The sequence below is a fragment of the Ochotona princeps genome, chromosome 15 (genome assembly GCF_030435755.1).
Source record: "Ochotona princeps isolate mOchPri1 chromosome 15, mOchPri1.hap1, whole genome shotgun sequence".
In the NCBI taxonomy this organism is placed as follows: domain Eukaryota; kingdom Metazoa; phylum Chordata; class Mammalia; order Lagomorpha; family Ochotonidae; genus Ochotona; species Ochotona princeps.
The window spans coordinates 7,813,747-7,837,739 of NC_080846.1; the positions used below are offsets into that span (position 1 = coordinate 7,813,747).

Below are 23,993 nucleotides of genomic sequence, written 5' to 3' on the forward strand. Positions count from 1 at the left end.
AAAGCGGGCCTCTTCTTTACTGGCTGTTCCAGTCTAGCCAACTTAGACCCAAGTTCAAATGCCAAATCACAGACCACTTGGAAATGACCTCAGAAATGATCAGATCCAGCACTTCTCAATCTCTGTATTATTGATATCTCAGGCTAGATAATTCTTTCTTTTGAAAGATTTATTTATTGGGCCCGACAGCGTGGCCTAGCGGCTAAAGTCCTCACCTTGAAAGCCCCGGGATCCCATATGGGCGCTGGTTCTAATCCCGCCAGCTCCACTTCCCATCCAGCTCCCTGCTTGTGGCCTGGAAAAGCAGTCGAGGACGGCCCAAAGCTTTGGGACCCTGCACCTGCGTGGGAGACCTGGAAGAGGTTCCTGGTTCCCGGCATCGGATCGGCGCGTACCGGCCCGTTGCAGCTCACTTGGGGAGTGAAACATCGGATGGAAGATCTTCCTCTCTGTCTCTCCTCCTCTCTGTATATCCGGCTTTCCAATAACAATAAAAAATCTTTAAAAAAAAGAAAGATTTATTTATTTGAGAGGCAGAGTACCAAAGAAACAGACACACACAGAGAGAGAGAACACAGAGAGATTTTCCATCTACTGATTCACTTGCCAGTGTCTGCAACAGCCAAATATTGGACCAGGCTGAGATAAAGAACTTGGACCTCTATCAGAGCTTCCCACACGAGTGGCAGGAACCCAAGCCTTTGGGCCATCACCTGCTGCCTCCCAAGCACATTATCAAGAAGTTACATCAGAGGTGAGGACTCTGGAGCTGGTCTTGCAGTGTAGTGGGTAAAGCTGCCCCCTGCAATGCTAGCACCCTATGTGGGCACTAGTTCAGGCCCCAGGTGATTCAGCTCCTGGCTAATAGTCTGGGAAGCAGAGGAAAATGGCTCAAGTGCTTGGGCCACTGCACCTATGTGGGAGACCCGAGGGATGGGGTTGGGGGTGGGGAAACCACTGGTTTCTGGGTTTGGACTTGCTCAGCTCTGGTCATTGCAGTGATCTGGAGGGTGGGCTAGCAGATTGAAGACCTCTCCCTCACTCTCTGTAATTCTACCTGAACAACAAATAAATGTATCTTAAAACAAAACAAAAAACACCAAGTGAGAAGTAGCTGGGACTCAGACCAAGCACTTCAATTTGGGATGCGGGCACCTTAGGTGGCTTAACTGGCTGTGCCACAGTGCGCATTTCCGGATAACTCTTATGGTGACTGTCCTGTACAAGGGGAGATATTGGCACCAATCCTGGCCTCTACCCATTAGATGTCAGCGGCTCTCCAGTTGTAATGTCTGAGCCACTGATAAAAACCATCTCCCTGGGGCTGGCATTGTGGCCCAGCTGGGTAAGCTGCTTGGGACAGCAGCTTCCATATCCATTAGAGTCATGGCTGCTCTGTTTCTGCGTTCCCGGTTAATGTGCCTGGGAAAGCAGCAGGTTATGTGCCCCTGCCACCTATGTGGGAGACCCGGATGGAGCTCCTGGCTCCTGACTCCAGCCTGTCCCAATCCTGTGGCCTTTCGGGGGGAGTGAACCAAACCTTTCTTTCAAGTCAATCCTTCTTGAAAATCTCCAGTTTTACAAATGATGGAGCTAGGGTTCAAAGGGATGAAGCAACCTAAGTACAATCTAGGTCACTCACGCATTCCTTTCTTCCCAGAACTTTACATTTAGGGCATATCAAGGAAGCCACAGAAAGTGGCCATGGCACTGTCCTTGCGGTACAGTAGGAAAGAAAATCTATTGCCCACATGCACAAAGTTGATCAGCAACAGCCAGCCACACAGGTAACATAAAGGGAATATGATACGGCAGTTGCCACCTTGTTTTTGCTGCGGCGTTTCATTAATCAAGTCCGCAGTTCATCAATGAAACGGAGATAAAGGTGCCCACTATTCACCAGCTTCAAATCGGGTGTGAATGCATTGTGTTCTTACATACAGCAGAAGACACTAAGATCCCCAGGGATATGACTGTAACGAAGAAACTCTGCTGGAGAGTCATGGAGCAGTGAGTGACTGCACCCTGGACCCTCCAACTCGAGACCCCCATTCTTCCACGGCAGAAGGCTTTCTCACCGCCTACGTAGAGCGTGAGGCCAGCGCACAGGTGAACTGAGTTCACACCTCGGCGCACAAAGCCGGAGCTCGCCGCCCGGCCCTCCGGCCTCTCACTCTCCGCCTGCCCCAGGCTGCGGCTCCGCCCCCGAAGGCGACAGGCCCCGCCCCCCGGCTCTCCAGCAGCGCTGCGCTTTGCCTCGGCTCGCCCTCCGGGACAATCCCGTGCCAGCGCCGGAGATTCCCGAGCTCCTCCGATCGCTTCCCGACCTCCCTCGGGCGGCGGGCGCGGAGGCGGCGGAGACTGCCGAGGGGCGCTGGCCCCGCCCCCTCGGCGGGCTCGCCGCAGCCCCCGCCGCCCCCTCGCCTCAGCCTCTCCCGCGCGGGCGGGAGTCGTCCATCCCGGTCCCTCCTTCCCTCTTCCCTCTCTCTCTCTCCCCCCGCCTTCTCGGTGCTGCCACAGTGGCGGGTCGGAGGATCCCGGCCAGTCAGCTCGTCCCAACCTCGCGCCCCTCCTCCCCATCTCGTCCCCCTCCTCCCCCAAATAAACAGCCCTCCCCACGCCTCGGGAGCCCGGACCGCCCCCTTCCTCCCTCGGCCGGCGTGCGGTGAGGGAAGAGTGAGCGAGCGAGCCAGCTCCGGGAGCGCGAGCGGCGGCGGGCCCGGGTGTTTGCCGCGTGTGCGTGCGGGGGCGCGAGCGGGCGCCCGTCGCGAGCCCCGAGTGCCCTTCGCGAGCCCCGAGTGCCCTTCGCGAACCCCAGCGCCGGCGACCCCGCGGGCGGGCGGCCGGGCGAGTCAGCGGGGACCGGCGGGTGCGAGCCGCGGAGGGGGCACCGGGCCCGCGCGCGCGCGCACGCACGCACGCACGCGGGGGGGCGGGGGCAGGCGCGCGCCCGCCTGTCGCGACAGTCGGGGCCGAGGCCCACGGGGGGGAGGTGGCCTGTGGCAGGTCGCCCGGCTCCCGGAGGCGAGGGGGGCGCGGGCGGATGGCGGAAGGCGCCCAGCCGCAGCAGCCGTCGTCTCAGCTCGGGCCCGGCGCCGCTGCCCGGGGCATGAAGCGGGAGTCGGAGCTGGAGCTGCCGGTGTCCGGAGCGGGAGGAGACGGAGCCGAACCCGGCCTGAGCAAGCGGCCGCGCACCGAGGAGGCGGGGGCGGCCGACAGCGGCGGCGGCGGCGGGATGCAGGTGACCGCGCGGTTCCGGGCTCCCCGTTATCGCGGGGGTGCGGAGCGGGCCTGGAGGGGCTCGCTGGCTTGGAGGAGGGGGAAGGGCTACGCGGGGTCTCGCTGGCAGAAGGAAGGGGGCGGGCCGGGCCTTCTTGGAAGATGGGGCGAAGCTGGGTGCAGCAGGAATCCCGGGTGCCCGAGAGGGTCCTGAGTCTTGCAGAGACGAGTGGATAGGATTTGGGGGCTTGGAGGAGGGGAGTGAGTTGTAGGAGGGATGGAGTCCACTTCTTCAAAGCCTTGCTTGGGTCTCTGGGATGGGGTGGAAGCTGGGAAATCCTGGGTGTGTGGCCCAGTGGAGGGTCGAGGGGGGTCGTGGTGGGAAACCTCCCGGAGAGGAGAAGGAGGAGGTGGAACAGGAGGAGGTGGATTCTGCTTTTGGGCGGCCCTCGCAGCCCCATGGGATGGAAGAGAGGACCGAAAAGCGAGAAAACTCCTCGAGAGAGCCCAAAGGGGATGTGGCTTGGGTTGTGGGTTCAATCAGTTCCGGGGAGGCGGTGGCGGGCCTGGGCACGGGGGTGCTGGCTGGGTAACTTTGTGGCTCGCGCTGATAAGTTCGAAATCACTGGTTTGTCTTCCAGTTTGCATGCTTCACTGTCCTGGGTTGTAGATTTAGGAGTGGGCTGGAGTCTGGGGTGTGGCCCCCAAGGCAAGCGCGGTAGGGGCACTGATTTGTGTAGAGTGGGAGAGTTGTGGATGAGTGCCAGTTGATTTGGGTACGTTTTGGGGTTCACTCTGTGTTGGGAGAGGTGAGGGAGGGCCACCGGCCAGTGCTTGTTCTCAGAATCCTAAAATGTTAGGAGAGGGACCAGGGGTGACATTTTTTTCCAGGGTTTCTTAACTTGGATTGACTTGGAAGATTCTTAAGCAGAATCATTGTGTGTGTGTGTGTGTGTGTGTGTTTGCTAGAAGAAAATCAGTAGTTTTGATCAAATTTCTTTTTGGGAGGGGATTCAAGCCCCAGTATGTTTTTATCAGCTTATTTTTATAGATGCGCCAAAGTCCAAAGAGGACTGGTGGAGTGCCCGGGGAGCTGGTAGTGAGTGCAGGGCTGGCAGCGTGGCCTCCTGTGCCTAGCCTGTGCTCACTCCACGAGGGCATGCCGTAAAATCTCTGCAGCGCTAACAGACTTCCTGTGCTCGGCTCCCAGCTTTTCCAGGCTCTGCCTGACTTCCTGTGTTGGAGACGGAGCCTGGCGTGCTGGTGGTGGTTGTCGTGTGCCTGGCGGTGCCTTCTGTGGAGTCTGCTCTGTTCCCTCTCTGGGTTTGGGGAATGCCAGCCCCTGGCTGCTTACTTCTGAGTTCTTTTGTTTGCCTGCTTTCATTCTCCATTAGAACTGTCCAGAAGGATTGTGACAAGGAAAAGCCCTAGAGGCCCTGGGACGTGTGGAGGGCTAGGAGACTCAAGGGAGGGTGGGTTAATGGAAGGGAAGGCCAGGGCTCGCACGCCTGCCTTGGTGTGGGCCTGTACTGTGAATGTGTGTTCACTTGTTTTATTCTGCCCATCGTGGTAAATAGTGACGCCCTCCTCCGTTCCTACCTGGAGCCCATTGTTGGCGTGTTGCTTTCAGACTCACTTTTAAGAATAGTCATATTTTGAGGTTGGTGTGGTGGCATATCAGTCTGATCCTCTGCCTTGCAGTGCTGGCATCCCATATGGGTGCCAGTTTGTGTCCCAGCAGCTCCACTTCTGGTCCAGCTCCCTGCTTATGAGAATGCAGTGAGGGAGGGCTCAAGTCCTTGGGCCCCTGCGCCCATGTGAGAGGCTCAGAAGAAGCTCTGGCTCCTGGCTTCAGACGGACTCAGCTCTTGCTGTTGCAGTGATCTGGGGAGTGAACCACCGGATGGAGGACCTCTCTCTGTTTCTCTCTGTGAATCTGCCTTTCAGATAAAAAATAAGTAAATGTTTTTTGTTTCCTTTTTAAAGAGTAATGATATTTGGATATAGAGCAGCATCTAGTGATTCTGGCAGGGGGTGAGGAGGTGCAGAAGGAGGAGCAGGTGTGCTCCTTTGGTTGGAAATGGACAATGGGGAGCTCCCCTAGAGAATCCTTTCTTTTCATGCATTCTGAGGGTTGTAGGTCTGTCACACCAGAGCCCACATGTGTTCATGTCGTCGTTGATTTAGCGTTACTGGCTGATGGTTTTTGGGAAACCCCTTATGCCATGGATGTATTTGGGGAAACCCCTTATTTGGTGGCTTTTGTTTCCTCAATTGTGTATTAAAGTACTTGTGCAAATTGATTTTTGAAACATGTAAGTTGAATTCCCTGTCTGTAAGGTACATATAATCTTGGTAGGGAGACAAATTGATAAAATAAAAAAAAAAAAAGGTGTGCGTAGGTCTGTAGGCTTAATAATGTTGTTTTATTCACATAACTAATGCTTATTGACCAGCTGCTGCATTCTTGGGTGGTGTTTTAACCCTAGGAGCAGAGTGGTAAACAAAGCCCTTGGTCTCCTGGAACTGATATTCCGGTGAGAAGACACAACTCCTCAGCACCTGTTGTTAGGTGATGTGAAGAGCTAAGAACAAGGAAGTGGGGAAATGGAGAATGCTGAAGGGGTCAGGAAGGCCTCTCTGTTGGTGGCCTTTAAATGTAGCCAGGGTTTGTATCTTTCAGGTGCTTGAGGGAGAGCGGCAGGGCAGGTCTAGTGCCTTTGCCTGCCAGGCGTTGAGAAGGAGGTGTGTGTGTGTGGGGGGGTTGGAGGACAGCAGAGAGAGCAGGGACAGGTGGTCTCAAATGCTATCAGCCTTTAGAAAAGCCTATGGGCCCTGTGTAAATACACACTTAACGGTGTCTTGGTGCAGGAAGGCTGGTGTGTGGGTATGTATGTCTTAAAGCGCTTGTGTTTTCCTTTATCTTAACACAAGTGAGGCTTTCCTGAGGTCATAGCTCCTTCTAAGAAGCCTTTCCTGACTTTGGTTTGTAATACCGATGCTTATTTATGCATCATTTTGTATTACTCTTGTTTTACTATTTTTGTTTTCCTAGTAAGATTATAGACTCCTGAAACAGAAACGTCGGGATGGGCGTTGCTTGAACACCTGCGTCCCCGATCTAAGTACCTGGTTCAAGTCCTGGCTGTACCGTGCCTTCGATCCAGCTTTCTGCTGATGCCTCCTGGGAGGTAGCAGGTGGCATCTCTTGTACTTGGACCAGGATGGATTTCCAGGCCCCTGGCTTTGACCTGGTCCAGCCATGGCTGTTGGTGGGCATTTGGGGGCAAATGGTCAGGTGAAAGATCTCTTCTGTTTTGGTCACTCTGCTTTTTGAAGAAATAAAAATGAATTAAAAAAAATAAAAGGAACTTTTCGTGTTTATCCCTCACAACACTTGACAGTTTGCGTGCTTGCTAAGTGCCCAGGGCCTGTTAAATTGCACTTGATGTGTACTATTTGCAAATAATTAAAGGATTAAAAAAGAATCGCTGAACTCTGGGGTGAATATACTGGCACAGAATGCCCCAATCTCTGTGACTGTCAAAGGATTAACCCGTTTTTGCAAAATAGTGATTTGTTGGGGTTAATTTCCCAAGGCTGCTTACTAAACAGAGCTGCCGCTCTAAGCCTCATATTCCAAAGCTGAACCCTGTTGAGTTGTAGCCTCTAAGCTGCTGGAGTAAATTATTACTTTCCAAAGTGTAACTTTGGGCACTGGAGAGCCCTTGGGGTTTGTGTTACAATCCTGAGGCCCAGAAGGAGCCCCGGGGGTGAGGGGAAGGGTTGGTGCCTTCCAGGGCATTATCTAGGAGCTTTATTGGATGCCAGAGTCAGCACAGGTCTAGAAACCTTAGTGCAAGAGGGAGGAAGCAGGTTCAGATTGAAAGTGGAAATGCAGTTTAAGAGGGTGCCTGGAAGTAATGCAGGCTAAGTTGGTGGGAGGTTAACTGAGTGAGTTGGATGGATGGCTGTTCGAGGTTCATGGTGGTTTCAGCAAGGGTGTGCCTTTAAAGTTCAGACTATGTAAAACGAACTAGGGAATGAAGTTGTTTGGCTGGCTTTTCTAGTGACTCTAAATGATTGGAATTACAGAATTTCTGTTTTGGTGCAGCTTTCTAGGAACTTGGCTGCTGCATAGGATGCACCTCAGTTGTTTTACTTACAGCCTTTAGCACAATTCTTCATGCTGTGAAAGGTTGGTGTGTGATTGTGAGCCAGTGAGTACCTGGGCCTGATCCTGGGATGGTATGTGGATGGGCTGTTAACATTGTCTCTGTTAGCAGTTGCCTCCAGTGGCTGGGAGACCACTTCCTGGGTGCAGGAGGGGGTCCCAGGGCTCTGTAGTGGCTTTGTGGTTGCTATATCTTACTGAACTAGTGATTTTCCCTTTTGCTTGTTGCTGAGTTGATTTTCTCATAGAGGAATATCTTGTTGGGTATTTGGTGCTCAGAGTGAGCGGGGTACTCCCTTTTGAATAGAATTGTGAAAATAACGTGGTTTCCTTAAAAGTTTCCTAAGAAAAGTGACAAAAATTACTGAAAATTTCTTTTCTGGTGGTCTGATTCCTGAGCTGCCACAACAGAATACACCATCGGCTGGGTGATGTAAAAAGCACAGACTTGCTTCTCACAGCTCTGGAGGCAGCGAAGTTCAAGGTGAAGTAGTCTGCTGAGGGCCTTCCTCCTGGCCCCTGTGTGACCGCCCCCCAGGCTGTGTGCCTGTTCCTGGGCAGATGGGGGGAGCTGTTTGGTTTGCTGTTCTTGTGAGGGTGTAACTCCATCTTAACGGCCCCGGCTTCATGACCCCCGTCTAAACCCGACTCTTCTCCCGAGATCTCACCTCTGTTACCATTGTGGTGAGCTTTGAGGCTTCGGCACTGGAGCTTCGAGAGGACACGAGTGCCCTCTAATACTCCCAGCAGAGTGGATATTGTAAATAGGGAAACTGAGGCATAGTCATGTCAAAATGACGATTATTTGTGCGCCTTCTGAGGAAGCCTGTGAAGATGAAACCAGGAATGAATTTGAGAAAAAGAAAGCTCTGATTTCAAAGTGGGTGCCTCAAGGGATAAGCCAGGGCTAAATTTGTCTCCACTCCCTCTCCCATCTTCTAGCCATCTAGTCATTTTTTTTTTCCTGTCATACTGACATGTGAACACAACAGAAGCTCACCAGAGATTTAGCTTTCATTTTGTTATAAAGCAGACTGGTGCAGACAGATCTCAAGATTAGAGGATGAGGGGAAAGAAGTCGAGCGCACTACTTAGTGTAAACATGGCTGTGGCTGTTGAGTCTCCGGTCTGACATCTCTCAGGCCGGGGCTTGGATTCTGACTTGGTTAATTTGTAGAAACAATAGAGGCAGTCATTTTTGTTGGCGGTTTTGTTTGCATTTTCATGGATGTACATTTGTGAGACATGGTAAGCATCTTTATTCTGTGGTAGTACCCATACTGCCACGACAGCCGACAGGCAGGGAAGAGCCAGAGGGGGAAGGGGAGGAAATGGCGGTAATTGGAGCAGGGGCAAACAGATGGGGTGAGGGATGGCAAGTGCATTTGGTGTTTTGGGTGGCCCCTAGGAGTATTGGGTTTCTTATTCTTCTCCCCTATGGTCTGAGTAGAAGCAGGCAGCTTACATGGCTAAGGTTTCATTATCTAATCCACCACAGATCAACTTGAGTAAACCCATTGGCTGGCTGCTGATCTAGTTAGGAGACTGGCGCAAAGCTGCTTGAGCCAGGATTGGGACAAATCGGATCAGAACTGCCATGTGAATCGTGGACAGATATCTGTAATTTGGGTGGGTTCAGTGTCCTGGGAAATCACTTCCTCAAAGATAGCTGGCAGACAGTCAGCCATGAGTTTTTCCAGATCTTATCTTCCGGCTCCGAGGGAGTGTCTGGAGGTTTGGTGTATGTGTCTGGAGGATAGCCACATTGCTTTGATTACTTGAGTCTGAACACTTTTGGTCAGCCTTACTCAGGAATGGCCTTTTAAGTAGCGTTTGGAGATTCCAGTTGGGTGTCACTCAATTGTGACTGCAATTTCTGGTTGATGCCTGGATCTGAACCCAAGAAATAGGGCTTCCCTCTCTGTCTTTAAAAAGGAGACATTACTTAATATTACTGTTATTGCCAACTTTAGTATATGATCATATTTGTTTTCATATATTGGGGGGTGGGGTTACTTTAAAAATAAATGAAAAAATGCAATTAGAAGTAATGTGTGGGGCTGGGCCATGGCATAATAGGTTAAACCTCTAGCCTGTGGTGTCAGCATCCCATGTGGATATTGGTTTGAGTCCTGCCTGTTCCACTTCTGATCCAGCTCCCTGCCAATGCACCTGGAAAAGTGGTGAAGGATGGCCTGGCTTTGAGCCCCTGTACCTGTGTGGGAGACCCGGAAGATGCTCCAGGCTCCTGGCTTCGGATTGGTCCAGCTCTGGCTGTTGGGGCCATTTGGGAGTGAGCCAGAAGATGGATGATACCTTTCTCTCTGTAAATACGCTTTCCTAATAAAAATAAATAAATCTTTAAAAGAAGCAATGAAAAGACAAATGTAAAAGCTAATGAAAAGATACACCGTAAAGGAAGTGTGGAAGTGAAAAACAAAGGTGTAATGTGCTTTCCGTAAACTTTGTGAAGGTCCTATCATTCAGTTTGTCACTTTTGGGTTTGAATCCAGACCCTCTGCTCACCGAGCGAGTGGCCACATTACCAACCAAAGCAGCACACATTTCTGAGGTCCTGCTCATGTATCTGTCTGTGAGGTGGGAAAATGAAGACAAACTCTTAGGAATTATTGTAATGAATACCTTGAAGTGCTTGTCATGGACCCTGGCCTTGAGTGTGTGTTTCTTGCTTTCCATGTATCCTCCACACAGTACTCAGTAAGTTCCTGCTTCCTGCCGGTCAGTGTGGAGCACTTACTGTGCTTCCGGTGAAGTGTCAAGTTGGGTCAGACTGGAGATAGCAGTGTCCCGATCAGTGTGCTTGGTCCCGGGGCTCTCTCGGTAGAGGATGAGGAGGCATTTCATTCTCTGCTTAGGAGTGGGCAGCGACTGGTGCATCCCAGTACCTGTGTATATGGGCATTTCATAGAGCGCAGGGGATCGCCACTGGCGAGAGTGACAGAGTTGCTCGCTGTGGTGCAGGAGCAGTGACACTGTTGTGTTTCAGCTTTTCTTTATCTTTTTTTTTTTAAGATTTATTTATTTTTGTTGGAAAGGCAGATATACAGAGAGGAGGAGAGACAGAGAGGAAGATTTGCCGTCCGATGATTCATTCCCCATGTGGCCACAATGTGCCGATCTGAAGCCAGGAGCCAGGAACTTCCTCCAGATCTCCCACGCAGGCACAGGGTCCCAAGGCTTTGGGTCATCTGCGACTGCTTTCCAGGCCACAAACAGGAAGCTGGATAGGAAGTGGAGCTGCCTGGATTAAAACTGGTGTCCATATGGGATCCCGGGTGCATTCAAGGTGAGGACTTTAGCCACTAGGCCACTGTTCCGGGCCTGTGTTTCAGCTTTTCTAAGATTTGTTGGTTAGGGGCCAGCTCGGTGGCACAGCAGCTAATCCTCTGCCCTGTGGTGCCAACATGCCCATGTCCCAGCTACTCCACTTCCAATCCAGCTCCCTGCTTGTGGCCTGGGAAAGCAGTGGAGGATGACCCATGCTGATGGGCCCTTGCACCCAGGTGGGTGACTCAGAAGAAGCTCCTGCTTCCAGCCTTAGATCAGTTCAGCTGCAGCCCTTGTGACCGTTTGGGGAGTGAACCAACGGATAGAGGACCTTCTGCTTCTCTCTCTCTGTAAGATCTTACTGTCAAATCAATCGATCAATCAATTTTTTTCTTTGAAGAAAAGTTGTTGGGTAGACATGTTACAATCTGATATTCACACCTTTCTCCTCTTGGTTTATACGAATTGAGCTGGGCTGCCTGTGTGCTGTCCTTTCTAGAGATACAAACAACCTCCACAATACCAGCAAAGGGATCTATCTGAAAGAGAATCTGACTGCTAGTCTTGCTGCAATCCCATGAGAGCTTGCATTTGGCCACAGGGTGAAGTCCGTCTGCAGTTTGACCTTTCAGGTCCTTCTGGCTGACTTTTGTCTCCGTTTCTAGCCCTCTTGGCACACTTCACCTCAAGTCCACAGGCAGGGACTTGTAGCTTTCTCACTCACTCTTCTTCCTTCATTCCATCCTTTTTTTTTTTTTTTTTTTTTGTTAAATAATTATTCTCCAGATAGAACAGGGAGGGAGGGATCTCCAGAGAGACAGAGAGACAGAGAGACAGAGAGAGAGAGAATTGAGATATCTTTATCTGGCTCATTTCCCCAAGTGGCTGGTTCATTTCCCCAGGTTAGGCAGAAGTCTGGAGCCTGGGCCTCACATGTGGGTGGCAGGGCCCCAAGAATTTGGGCCAACTACTGCTTTTCCATTCACATTAACGGAGCTGGATCGGCAGCAGAACAGCTTGTATGGGATGCCTGTGTCGCAAGTGGCAGCTTAATTTGCAGTGCTACAGTGCCGGCCCTCTAGGAACTTGTTTCCTTGGCTTTACCTGCCATATGGGCTGATTCATGTCTGTGCTTTTATTTTTGTTGCATTTTACCCAAAATCATATTCCTGTGTCTCTGCCTCTTTTAACCTGCGCTTGCGCACTGTCTTGTGCCATCTCAGATGTAAGGTTCAGCTTTCAGTCAGCAGTTCAGATCCTGACTCCTCTTGGGTGCCTTCTGTGACTCTTCAGCCCCCCTCCTCCCACCCATCCACAGCTATAGGACTGTGAGGGGTGTGGAGTGTCCAGCCCATGGGGCTGTAATATAAGGCCTGCAGAATCATTTGGTCTGACCCTGCCAAGACAGGGGCAGTTGGGACTCAAAATCCAGTAAATCCATCACAAACAAATTTCTAAGTTGATTGTTTTGTGTGACCTAAGAAAGGTGTTACAGCTCTCCAGATGGCCCCTGGCAGAACAGGGTTCCCCATGGAACATGCTGTGAGCATTTTTTTTTTAAAGATTTTATTATTATTGGAAAGCCGGATATACAGAGAGGAGGAGAGACAGAGGAAGATCTTCCGTCCGATGATTCACTCCCCAAGTGAGCCGCAACGGGCCGGTGCGCGCCGATCCGATGCTGGGAACCAGGAACCTCTTCCAGGTCTCCCACGCGGGTGCAGTGTCCCAAAGCCTTGGGCTGTCCTTGACTGCTTTCCCAGGCCACAAGCAGGGAGCTGGATGGGAAGTGGAGCTGCCAGGATTAGAACTGGCGCCCATATGGGATCCCAGGGCGTTCAAGGCGAGGACTTTAGCCGCTAGGCCACGCCGCCGGGCCCGCTGTGAGTATTTGATCCCATGTTGGTCTCTCCAGATCTAGGGACCTGCAGGAGTTAGCTCGCGGCCTGCCTGAGTCCTGGAGACACAGCTGTGCTTCTTGCAGAACTCTGCTTGGTCTTTCTTGCCTCCCGGTTGGGGCCTGCACATGGCTTTAATTGTTTCTCCAGATTTTCCCAGAGGAGTCTGGCCCTTGCCGCTTTCCAGCTCCCAAAAAGCCTGTGAGTTGTTTGATGTGTGCATGTTACCTGATCTTTTCATTGATAGCAGGGTTAAAGGTGAGAGAGGGGTTTCTGGGCACAGAGCTGGGGTGGAATTTAACTGCTCAGTGTGCTGGGTGGGCATGGCAACCTGATACTTAGTTTCCTGTGCTCAGTTATTAATTGAGCGCACGTGTGTGTGCGTGCGTGCATGTGTAAAAAGCTCCTTTGTGATAGTGTGGCCCAGGAAGAAAAGAGGAAAGACAGCGGCGCCCGGGGCAATTAGAGCTGCCCTGTTCCAGTCCATCGGAGCAGCTGTTGATCGGCCTCCGCTGCATGCTGCTGGGGGTTTCTGGAGTGTGGAGCTCCCTGGCCACCCTTTTGGGCTGGGCTTATTTGATGAGCTGTGGACCTTAACCTTTCCCTTCTCAGCTAGAGCATTTCATCAGCTATGATAGGTTGGTTTTGGATCCAGGGAAAATTCTAAGCTACGGGATTTTAAACAAACAAACCCATGCTGTGTTTTCCAGATCATTCATTTTGGGTATGTTTGATGATTAGAAAGTTTGATACAGTTCTTTGAATTCTCAGCTTTGGGAATAGATTTATAGAAATATTTCACAGAAATTCTCTTTCAGTAGCCCTTACTGTTCCCTCCTGCTTCTTTTATGGCTTCTGGTTTGGGCTTTATATATATCCTTGTCTGGTCACCAGCCTCGGAACTTCCCTCGCTGCCTTGGTTAGGGGGTCTCTTTAAGGGCCAGTGCTTATGCTGTGTAGTGCTTCTGGCCTGTTAGGTTCTGAAAGAGTAAAGCAGTTTCCAGAAGGGGACGAGACAGAACTTTGGTATTATAACTTCCTCTTGATGAGTCCTGTACTACGTGGCATCTAGAAATTTTGGCTGAGGGATCATGATAAACACTACTTATGCGGCAGATGACATCCTGAGTTGTCAAATGATAATGGTTGAGTAACTGCTTAAAAACCTCTTCTCCCAGGGATGAAACCCAGGCCTTGGAGGGTTAGATTCCTACAGGGGTGTGTTTAACCACTGTGCTTAGGTTTTTAGGAACCTGAGGTCCCAGATAGCACCCTGCTGTGTGGGATTTTTCTCATGCAGAGGCTGGGTCTTTGCATTCGCCTTTGCTGAGGAAAAGAGGTTCTGCACTGTGTATTGTGTGTTTTATTCCAGTCGTGTTGTTTTTCAGGAGGCATGGTGTTTATTTTTCTTTCTGAAGACCCTGATTTCATTGGATCGTAATGGGTAATATCACAAGCAAGGTGTGGTTTAGCCTGGAGAGGTGGGGTGACTGCCGGACTCCCAGCTCTGGGGATTGGGGTGTGACAGAAGCTGTTCTGGTACTGTAGCTGTAGGCAGAGCCTTTGCTGTCCGGCTCTAAGGCTCTGGGCAAGTTGCTGTAGTTGCTTTCTTGTGAGCAGTTCTTTCCTCTGCACATTGCAGCCCTTTGGGGGCAGTGGGTGTTAATTGCTGTCCATCAGGATGATTTCCAACGCAGAGCTGTGTGGGTTTCATTTAGGGCATCATTTCAGGGGTGTGTGGCTTGTCCTCCAACAAGAAGACTCATTCCGTTTTCCTGAAAGTTGGTGGGGCTTCCTGATGGGTCTGCTCTATTTATCTTGGACTACTGGGCAGGGAGAGAAGCAGCTGCAGAGTTAGCCCTTGTTGCTTGGACCTGAACTTCAGAGGTTGTCCTCTCCTGGGGATTTTTATTCATTTATTTTTTTTTACGGTCACACTTACAGCTTCGAGTTTGCTTGTCTTTTTCTTTCTTCCTCCCCCCACCCCCTTTTCAGTTCAGTGCTTCACAAACATTCATGAGAGGATGGGTAGCGATTTTTGGTGAAGGCAGGAGTTGTTGGTTTCTGGGTAATATCCTCTCCTGTCTTATTCTTACTCAGCTCCCCACCCTGCAAAGCGTCTGTGGAAGCAGAACGCTGTTGCTGGCTGTGCCTCGTCTCAGTGCTTGGTGTGGACAGTGTTCACCTGCTATTTCTTGGTTTCTAGGGTGTGGACAGTAGGATTGTGTGATTTCAAAGTAAAAACCAGCAACTGTTTTTGTGGAAGCTGTTTTGTGGTGGCTCCCAGCATCCAAGAAGCTTAACTCACTGGTTTGGACCCCGAACACCCAGGAATGCAGTTACTGTTGATGTCTGGCACACGATGGGTGGATGGGCCTTGCTGGAGCATCAGCACGTGTCCATAATGGTTGCCTCACAGCGGGAGCTTGGGCACGGCCTACGTGAGTTGGTACTGCTTGTTTGGAAAATGTGCCCATGGTCTCATGCTGGGTGGCTGTGTGAGCACCGAGAAGCAGCCGTGTCCCAGAATGAAGAGTCGTGTTGCACAGCTGTGCTGGGAGTGTCACTTTCATATACATCCCTGCTTGTTACTGATGATTTTGCTGCATGTTTTGCACATTGTATTTGAATTTGAAGTTGACGTGTGACTCAAGACTTAATTCGATTTTGCTAGTTTTGATACCATCCAAGACTTGGAGCTACTGCTAGTCATGTTCTTAAGCTCTCTCTTGGTTTAGGAGTTATTTCTGTTGGTTCCCTCCTCTCCATTCCTCGCTGCTACTCAGTGCCCACTTAGACCCATCTTCTTTCTTCCTACTTTGTGTTCTAGGTCCTTAGCTGCTGCTTGTGATACTTGATAAATCTTTGTGCTGCAGCATTCTGGCTTTGAGCTGACTACGTTTTACATTGTTGGAGATCAGTTAACTTGGCATTGCCTGCCTTCAGAATTAAGCAGTAAATAAAGCATGTCCTAGGCATGCGGCAGCAGCTTTCCAGAAAGGTGCTTATCAGGGACCATTAGTGGTTTTGTCAGCTGTATAAAAATGTGGTGATTAATAGCTAGCGCTGCATCTGGAGGAGCACACAGTCCCCTTTGTGCTTGCTGTGCACTTCTGGCTAGTGGTTTGGAGTATTACCCAGGGGGCTCTGCTCCTCAGCCCTGGAAAACCTTGGTAGAGGATCCCTTAATTTGATTTTCTTGAGCATGGTATAATGATTATTTTCTCTTCTTGGATTTTAGTTTCATTATTTTCTGCAATATTATTAGAAATTATTAATAGCCCAGGTCTTGAAGAAACCAGCCTGAAATATTTGGCCAAGCATCCTGTTTTAAGTGAGGAAATTGAGTATCTTGAGTTGTAATCCACTGATTGCTTTTTGAGAAATGATAATAGGCATTCTTACCCCTTCCCCTCCCAAGTAAAAAGATTGAATAAACTTGGCAATCAGGATCCAACGCATTTGTAGACCACCACACGGCAGTTGTCGTAGGTAGGTTTTGTGCAGCGTCTTCCAGACAGGCTTAATGAAGTCGGGGTTTGTGTCCAGGTTTCCTACCTCGACATTGGTTCCTGCCTTTCAGTTCGTAAGCCTGACTTAGTGATATGTCTCCGCATACCCACTGCCTCCTGCTTGCCCACCTTCACTAGGCCTCCCGTATTCTGTTTTGCACAGGCACTAGCAGGCACCCTGCATTTCCTGGCGTCTGGCTTTTCGACAGTCACCTCATCAGAGATTGAGGTTTTTACATGTAATAGGGCCTGCTGAAGCTTTCATTTGTGGTTCTGGGAATCTGTAGCTGATGCTTATGATTATAAAGAGTGGCCTTGCAGGCAGATTGGAGTTGGAGTCCGAACTTTTCCATTTCGCAGCAGTGTGTTCTGAAGTTTCTTAACCTAACACCAGCTTCTCTCTTTGTAAATTAGGCTCTAGGGTTAATTTGAGAATATGAATTAACGCGTGCAGCATGCTCAGTCAGGGCACGTGGTGTGTGGTCAACATGTAATGGCTGCTTATTGTTAACCAGGCCTGTTTTCTTGAACTCATTTTTTTTGGTGAATTCCTTAAAGATAGGAATATATGTCTTTAGTTTCTGTCAGTACCAAGGATATATTGTTTTTTTTTTTTAAAGATTTTATTATTATTATTGGAAAGCCGGATATACAGAGAGGAGGAGAGACAGAGAGGAAGATCTTCCATCCAATGATTCACTCCCCAAGTGAGCCGCAACGGGCGAGTGCTGCATCAATCCGAAGTCGGGAACCTGGAACCTCTTCCGGGTCTCCCACGCGGGTGCAGGGTCCCAAAGCCTTGGGCCGTCCTCGACTGCTTTCCCAGGCCACAAGCAGGGAGCTGGATGGGAAGTGGAGCTGCCAGGATTAGAACCGGTGCCCATATGGGATCCCAGGGCGTTCAAGGAGAGAACTTTAGCCGCTAGGCCACGCCGCCGGGCCCAGTACCAAGGATATATTGTAATAAAAATGTAATAAATGTTGAAAGAAATGGATCAGCCTTTATGTAGTCTCTATTTTTAGAAATCTCCTTAATATTTTTCATTGATTTTTTTCTGTAGTTACTGTCTCTTAAGTTTGAAACACTGTGATTCAAGTTAGATTAATATTATATTTTTCACAGTTTATGGAGCCCTTTTGTTTGTCCTCCAGCCCTGGAGGGTGGCTGGTTCTCCTCCCGATTTCTTTAGGTGGTGAAAATGTACCTCTCAGCCTGGTGCTGCCAAGCAGCAGAGCTGGTGTGCCTTCCCACAGTTTGGGCTGTGGCTCATCCCTTTCCAAGGCTCTGAAGTCCGAAAAGGGATGACTGGTGAGAAATAGGGATGCCACTATTCTTGCATGCCTTCTATTTAATATTGAATACATTTCCCCCATTATCTGAGAGCTGGTTCATGTAGAACTTGAAGTCAGCACTGAACCTGTTCATTATCCACTAATTTGTATGTAGCCAATGATTTGAATTGGAATTAAAAAATTATTTATTTCGGGCCCAGCATGATGGCCTAGTGGCTAAAGTCCTCACCTTGACGGTGCCGGGATTCCGTATGGGCACTGGTTCTAATCCCGGCAGCTCCACTTCCCATCCTGCTCCCTGCTTTGGGCCGGGGAAAGCAGAGGAGGACGGCCCAAAGCCTTGGGACACTCCACTTGCGTGGGAGACCCGGAAGAGCTCCTGGCCTCAGATTGGCTCAGCTCCAGCCATTGCGGCCACTTGGGGAGTGAACCATCGGATGAAAGATCTTCCCCTCTGTCTCTACTCCTCTCTGTATATCTGACTTTGCAATAAAAATAATCTTTTTAAAAAATTATTTTTATTGGAAGCACAGATTTACCGAGAGAAGGAGAAACAAGGAAGGATCTTCTACCCCTTGGTTCACTCCCCAATTGTCCACGATGACTGGAACTGAACCTATTTAAAGCCAGGGACCAGGACCCTCTTCCAGGTCTCCAACAGGGGTGCAAAGTCCCAAGGCTTAGAGCTGTCCTCTGCTGCTTTCCCCGGCCATGACAGGAAGCTGACAACTGGGACGTGAGCTGGAATCCACATTGGATCCCAATGCTTGAAGGAGGAGAATTAGCCAGTTGAGCCATTGTACCAGGCCCATGTATTAAAATTTTGTTAAGAGGCCCGGCAGCATGGCCTAGCGGCTAAAGTCCTCACCTTGAACGCCCTGGGATCCCATATGGGCTCCGGTTCTAATCCCGGCAGCTCCACTTCCCATCCAGCTCCCTGCTTGTGGCCTGGGAAAGCAGTCGAGGACAGCCCAAGGCTTTGGGACCCTGCACCCGTGTGGGAGACCTGGAAGAGGTTCCAGGTTCCCGGCTTCGGATTGATGCAGCACCGGCCCGTTGCGGCTCACTTGGGAAGTGAATCATTGGATGGAAGACCTTCCTCTCTGTCTCTCCTCCTCTCTGTATATCTGACTTTGTAATAATAAATAAATAAATCTTTAAAAAAACAATTTTGTTAAAATGGATCATGGACTTGCATGTACCAGACTTCCTAGGAGAGATGTCTGGAATAAAACACACAATACACAGTGCAGAACCTCTTTTCCTCAGCAAAGGCGAATGCAAAGACCCAGCCTCTGCATGAGAAAAATCCCACACAGCAGGGTGCTATCTGGGACCTCAGGTTCCTAAAAACCTAAGCACAGTGGTTAAACACACCCCTGTAGGAATCTAACCCTCCAAGGCCTGGGTTTCATCCCTGGGAGAAGAGGTTTTTAAGCAGTTACTCAACCATTATCATTTGACAACTCAGGATGTCATCTGCCTGTGAGTGGCCCTGGTTGCTGGGCCTTCCCTAAGGGTGTCTCCGTAAAGGGTCAGTGACCCTCAGCTCCCACCTACCCCAGGCAGCTGCTCTGGGCCTTGTGCACCGGTAGGGCTAATTGTGGGGCTGGGAGCTTATTTGTCATTGCTGTAGCAAGATGCTCAGGCTCTGCCCACAGTCCCTGCACACAGAATCAAACTGTGGTATGATTTTATTCAGTGTGACATTTTGTTTACCATAGAGATCCTAGGTTCCCAGGCTTATTCTGACTGAATCCCAGTGCTGTCAGGAGAATCAAATAATAGGGTTGGGCTCGGCAGCGTGGCTTAGTGGCTAAGGTCCTCGCCTTGATCCCATATGGCCGCTGGTTCTAATCCCGGCAGCTCCACTTCCTCTCTATCTCTCCTCCTCTCAGTATATCTGACTTTGTAATGAAAATAAAATAAATCTTTTTTTTAAAAAAAAAAAAAAACAAATAATAGGGTTGACTTGTGGGAAAGGAGGGTTTAATTCCTACTATGGCCAGCCCCCCCAATTGCCAGTAGTTGCCGTTATTGGGAGGTCCCAGGACAGGTGAGCACTCTGTCCAGGCATCTGGTCTCTCTGTGGCTGAGCCTGGATGGGAAGTAAGAACTGGGGCTGCACAGAGAAGGGCTAGCCGCCTTCCATTTACTGGAGTCATGAATTCTGATTCAGACATAGCATTAGGCATATCAAGCTTAGACCTGGTTCTTGGCTTTTCTTGGTCTGTAGCTGACCTTTGTCTCCTGGAGGGTATGGTGGAGGATGGGGATTCCAGCTGCCTGTTTGGAGAAGGAGAATGAGGTCCTTAGCGGTGGGCCCCTACTTCACAGGAATGCCGCAAAATCCCCCCGTGCTGTTCCTGTGGGCCCAGGGCTTCTGGTAGGTGATTAGGCCTGCTGCGTCTCTTAAGGCCGAGTTTCACAGGTTAGTGCTCCTTCCCTAAGCTGCGGATGGAAGGGGTGAGGCAACCAGTTGCTTTTTCCTTCCCAGCTGGTGTAAGGTTTCCAGGCATTTGTGCAACCTGATAGCAGAAGCCATTGGCCTGTGGAGAGGTGGGTTGGCCAGGGGCTCAAGTTACCCCCTTGTTTCTGATAAGAGCCATTGATCTGGGCTGGTGGCGTGTGTGTGTGTGTGTGTGTGTGTGTGTGTGTGTGTGTGTGTGTTATGAGCTGTGCTGCCAGAGTTCTCCCAGCAGGGATGGTATGGGTTTCTGCAGTATTTGAGGACTCCGAGAGTGTTCCCAAGGCAGTTTGGGGGAGAGTTGAGTCTTGCTAGTATTTCCAGGGAAGCAGCCCCATTGGAGACGTAGCTCTTACCCTAAGGAGACCTTAGGGAATAGTGGCACGATAGGAGACGAAAGTGCAGACCTGAGGAATATAATGATATTTTCTTCTCTTTCTTTTTCAAATACATAAATATCTATTTACTTGAAAGGCTCAGTGAAAGAGAGAGAGAGAGAGAAATGTTATGCATCCACTTGTTCACTCCCCCAATTCCTGCGATCAGTAGAACTGGGCCAGGCGAAGCCACGAACCTGGAAGCCCATTAGGGTTTTCCCGGTGGGGCAAGAAGGCCATGGACATTCATTTGCTGTTTCCCGGGTGCACTGACAAGGAGCTGGATAATAGGTAGGATTCCTGGGATTTGAACTGACATTCTGATAAGAATGTGGGTGTGGCAGTTGAGGCTCAGTCTGCTCTGTCACAGCACCTGCTCTTCCTGTTTTCTTAGTATATATAGGAGACAGCGTTTGTTTGCTGTCCAGTAAACAAAAAGAACAATCCATTCATTCTTTCTTACCTCTTTCTTCCTCCCATTCTGAAAGGATAAAAATTGCTAATATTTTAGGCACATTTGCTACTTAGTGTATTAAAAGTAAACTTTACCTTTCGGTCCTTTGTTGTAACGATCTGTGGGTACTTAGGACATGCTGAGTGGTGCTGAACCATGGGGTTACCAGATTGGAGCAGTGTTCTGGAGTTTGAGGCTTATTGGGAAGGGTTTGTAAAACACCGACATGTTAGAATAAAAATTAAGTAGTATAGTTTATTGATAAGAGGGCAAATAGAGAAATAGGGGTGAGAAGACACTGTTTAGCAAGATTTGTTTATATGTGAAATGAACATGTTCTTTGACCCAGCAGTTCTAGGACTATGAGTTAATCCTGTAGATGTAAGTGTAAGAATATGCATTACTGGCTTGGAGTGATAGCCTAGAGGCTAAATCTTCAATCCCTGTGTGCCAGGATCCCATGTGGGCTCGGTCCTGGTTGCTCCAGCTCCCAGTGGGAAAGCAGTGGAGGACGGCCCAAAGCCTTGGGACGCTGTGCCTGCCTCGGGGATCTAGAAGAAGCTCCTGGCTTCTGGCGTTGGATCGTCTTAGCTCCGGCTGTTGCGGCCATCTGGAGAATGAACCAGCAGATGGAAGATCTTTTTCTCTCTCTTTCTCTCTGTAGATCTGTGTTTCCAATAAAAAGAAACACATTAAAATGCATTACATCATTATTTGAAATATAGAAGATAGAAAAAGCTTTCCAGTAGGAAATCTGCCAAGATTTGCTGACCAGATTTTCTGAGGATGACTTAAAACTGACTGTCTCTGTGCCTTTTGAGATAAAATGTAGGAAGAATTGCATAGGAGTAGATACAGGGCTTATAACCCATGAGCTTCCTTATTTGCATAGAAATGAATACAGTTATGTGTTGAACGAAAAATGTGCCAATTCTGCTTACCAAAAACAAAATGTAGTGCTAGTGGTGGTTTGTGGTCATTTCTGTTTTGTCTATTGCATTATTGGTGTAGAGAGTGTTTCTAGGGCTTGCGTTTATTTATACTTAAGTATTTGTATAATAGTAGAGCTATGTAGTATATATTTGTATACTTATTTGCTACTGATTACATTTATTGTTAACTAAAATGCTGATAAGAAATGACTAAATGTAGAGATTAAAAATAGAAAGTAGGGCCCGGGGCATGGCCTAGCGGCTAAAGTCCTCGCCTTGAACGCCCTGGGATCCCATATGGGCTCCGGTTCTAATCTCAACGGCTCTGCTTCCCATCCAGCTCCCTGCTTGTGGCCTGGGAAAGCAGTCGAGGATATCCCAAAGCTTTGGGACCCTGCACCCATGTGGGAGACCCGGAAGAGGTTCCAGGTTCCCGGCTTCGGATTGATGCAGCACCGGCCCGTTGTGGTCACTTGGGAAGTGAATCATTGGATGGAAGACCTTCCTCTCTGTCTCTCCTACTCTATGTATGTCTGCCTTTCTAATAAAAATAAATAAATCTTTTTAAAAAATAGAAAGTAATATTAGAAAATCAAAGATACAGAATGTCAGTTTCAAAGGGTTAGGTTCTGATTTCGAAGTGAGTTCAGAAGAAACAAAAGCTTTTCTTTTTTTTAAAGGTTAACTTATTTTTATTGAAAAGACAGATTTATAAAGAGGAGAGACAGAGAGAAGATCTCCTATCTACTGGTTTACTTCTCAAATGGTTGCAGTGGTTGGAGCTGACTTGATCTGAAGCCCGGAGCGTCTTCTGGCGTCTCCCACATGGGCACAGGGTCCCAAGGCGTTAGGCCATCCTCTGCTGTTCTTGTAGGCCATGAGCAAGGGAGCTAGACGTAAAGTGGAGCAGCCAGGAGGACATCAACTGGTGCCCATATGGGATTGATAGGTGGAGGATTAGCCTGTTGAGCTATGGTGCCAGCCCGTGTCTTGTGGTGGATTTCTTAAGAAAGATCCCTCATGGGGTTACTTGTATTTTTTCACATTGGAATATTTTATTTTAATTTTGTGTAAAATTTTCATTTTTATTTGAAAGAGAGACACAGAAAGGAAGGCAGAGAGACATAGAGAAATCTTTTATCTGGGGTTCAGTCCATGAATGCCTGCAATATCCAGGACTGGGGCAGGTGGGACCCCGCAGGCTGGAGCTCAGTCCGGAGCTCTCATGTGGGAGCTAGGGTGTGATTGTGCGTTAGCAGGAAGTTGAATGAAAAAACAGAATAGCTTGTGCTTGAAGCTGGCACTGTGATATGGAATGGGGGTGTCCCATGCAATGCTTTAACTGCTGTGCCAGACATTTGCCCCCCGGTTTTCTAGACAAATGGGCTGAGGAGCAGCCTGAAGATAAACAGGCCCTTCTACCTCCTGATGGCCAAGCCCAGGGTTTCTGTGGGTGCACAGAAGGATCCTGCGGTGGCAGGGGTAGGATGGGCACATGGTGGGCATGCCACAGGAGCTGTGCTGGTGAGTGAAGGTCTGAGCTGGGCTAAGAGGGCAACCCAGTGTGCCAGGACAAAGCCTTAGAGGACCTGCAGGTGGGCCAGGGAGGTTGGGGAGCAGGGCGTGAGGGAGGGGATTTCTCCAAAGTGACCGTGGTGGGTAGTTTGCATGGGTGGCCAAGGACTCTGAATGAGCGAGGTCATGTGGTATGCTCTGTCGCTTTTCTTCATTTTCCCATCTTCATCCTGGAGGAACTTCACCCTGGGTTGACACTCCCAGTGTGAGGCTGAGTGGAGGCAGTTCTGACTGTGTCCCCTTACTGCATCTGGATTGGTGTGAAGCAGTTTGCACCACAGGAACACATGTCTGGCCCTTACTGCATGCGATGCCCTCAGTGTTGTCCGTCGCTTTGTCTCTGTAATGTGGCGGGGAGGGCAGTGTGCAGGCTGGAGCCAGCCCGCAGGTGTCTCGGGCAGCAGCACACTGCCCAAGGACAAAAGTGTCTCCTTCGCAGCTGCGCTCTGCTCAGAAGCCATTCAGAGACACGTGATTCAGGGAAGCTTGCACTGACCCTGGCCAGATGCATCTTCTGAGTTAGAAGGGAGAGGTCAAAATAAAAGATTTTGGCTAAAAATAATTTTGCTCACGAGTTACCAAAAATGGCTGACTAGAAATGCTCTTAAGATCCTTGTCTAAGCTGCCATAAGCTAAAGGTCAAGACGAGAGTGTAGAACACGTTTGGAGAAATGATTGGCTCTGTTTCGCTAAAGCTTTTTGCCAAGCTTCTTGTTCTGTAATTACCTCTTGAGGCTAAAGCTGGTGGAGAGGGTTGTGCTTGGGTTCAGCAGGGACGTAGAACGTAGTGAACATACGCTGCCA

At 49.6% G+C, this 23,993-nt stretch overlaps 1 protein-coding gene across 9 annotated transcripts in view; it reads left to right on the forward strand.

The window, feature by feature from the left end:
• The first annotated feature begins 2,878 nt into the window (after positions 1-2,878).
• RBFOX2 (RNA binding fox-1 homolog 2) overlaps positions 2,879-23,993 on the forward strand; it is a 250,143-nt gene continuing 229,028 nt past the window's right edge. For 2 of the 9 annotated variants that reach the window (XM_058673329.1, XM_058673324.1), the window contains exon 1: positions 2,883-3,241. In XM_058673329.1, the coding sequence (XP_058529312.1) occupies positions 3,044-3,241 (198 nt within the window). In that variant the 5' untranslated portion in view covers positions 2,883-3,043. Of the gene's footprint in view, positions 3,242-23,993 lie in introns of all 9 variants that reach the window. The other 7 variants (XR_009246717.1, XM_058673322.1, XM_004589549.4 and 4 more) reach the window with 7 other exon arrangements.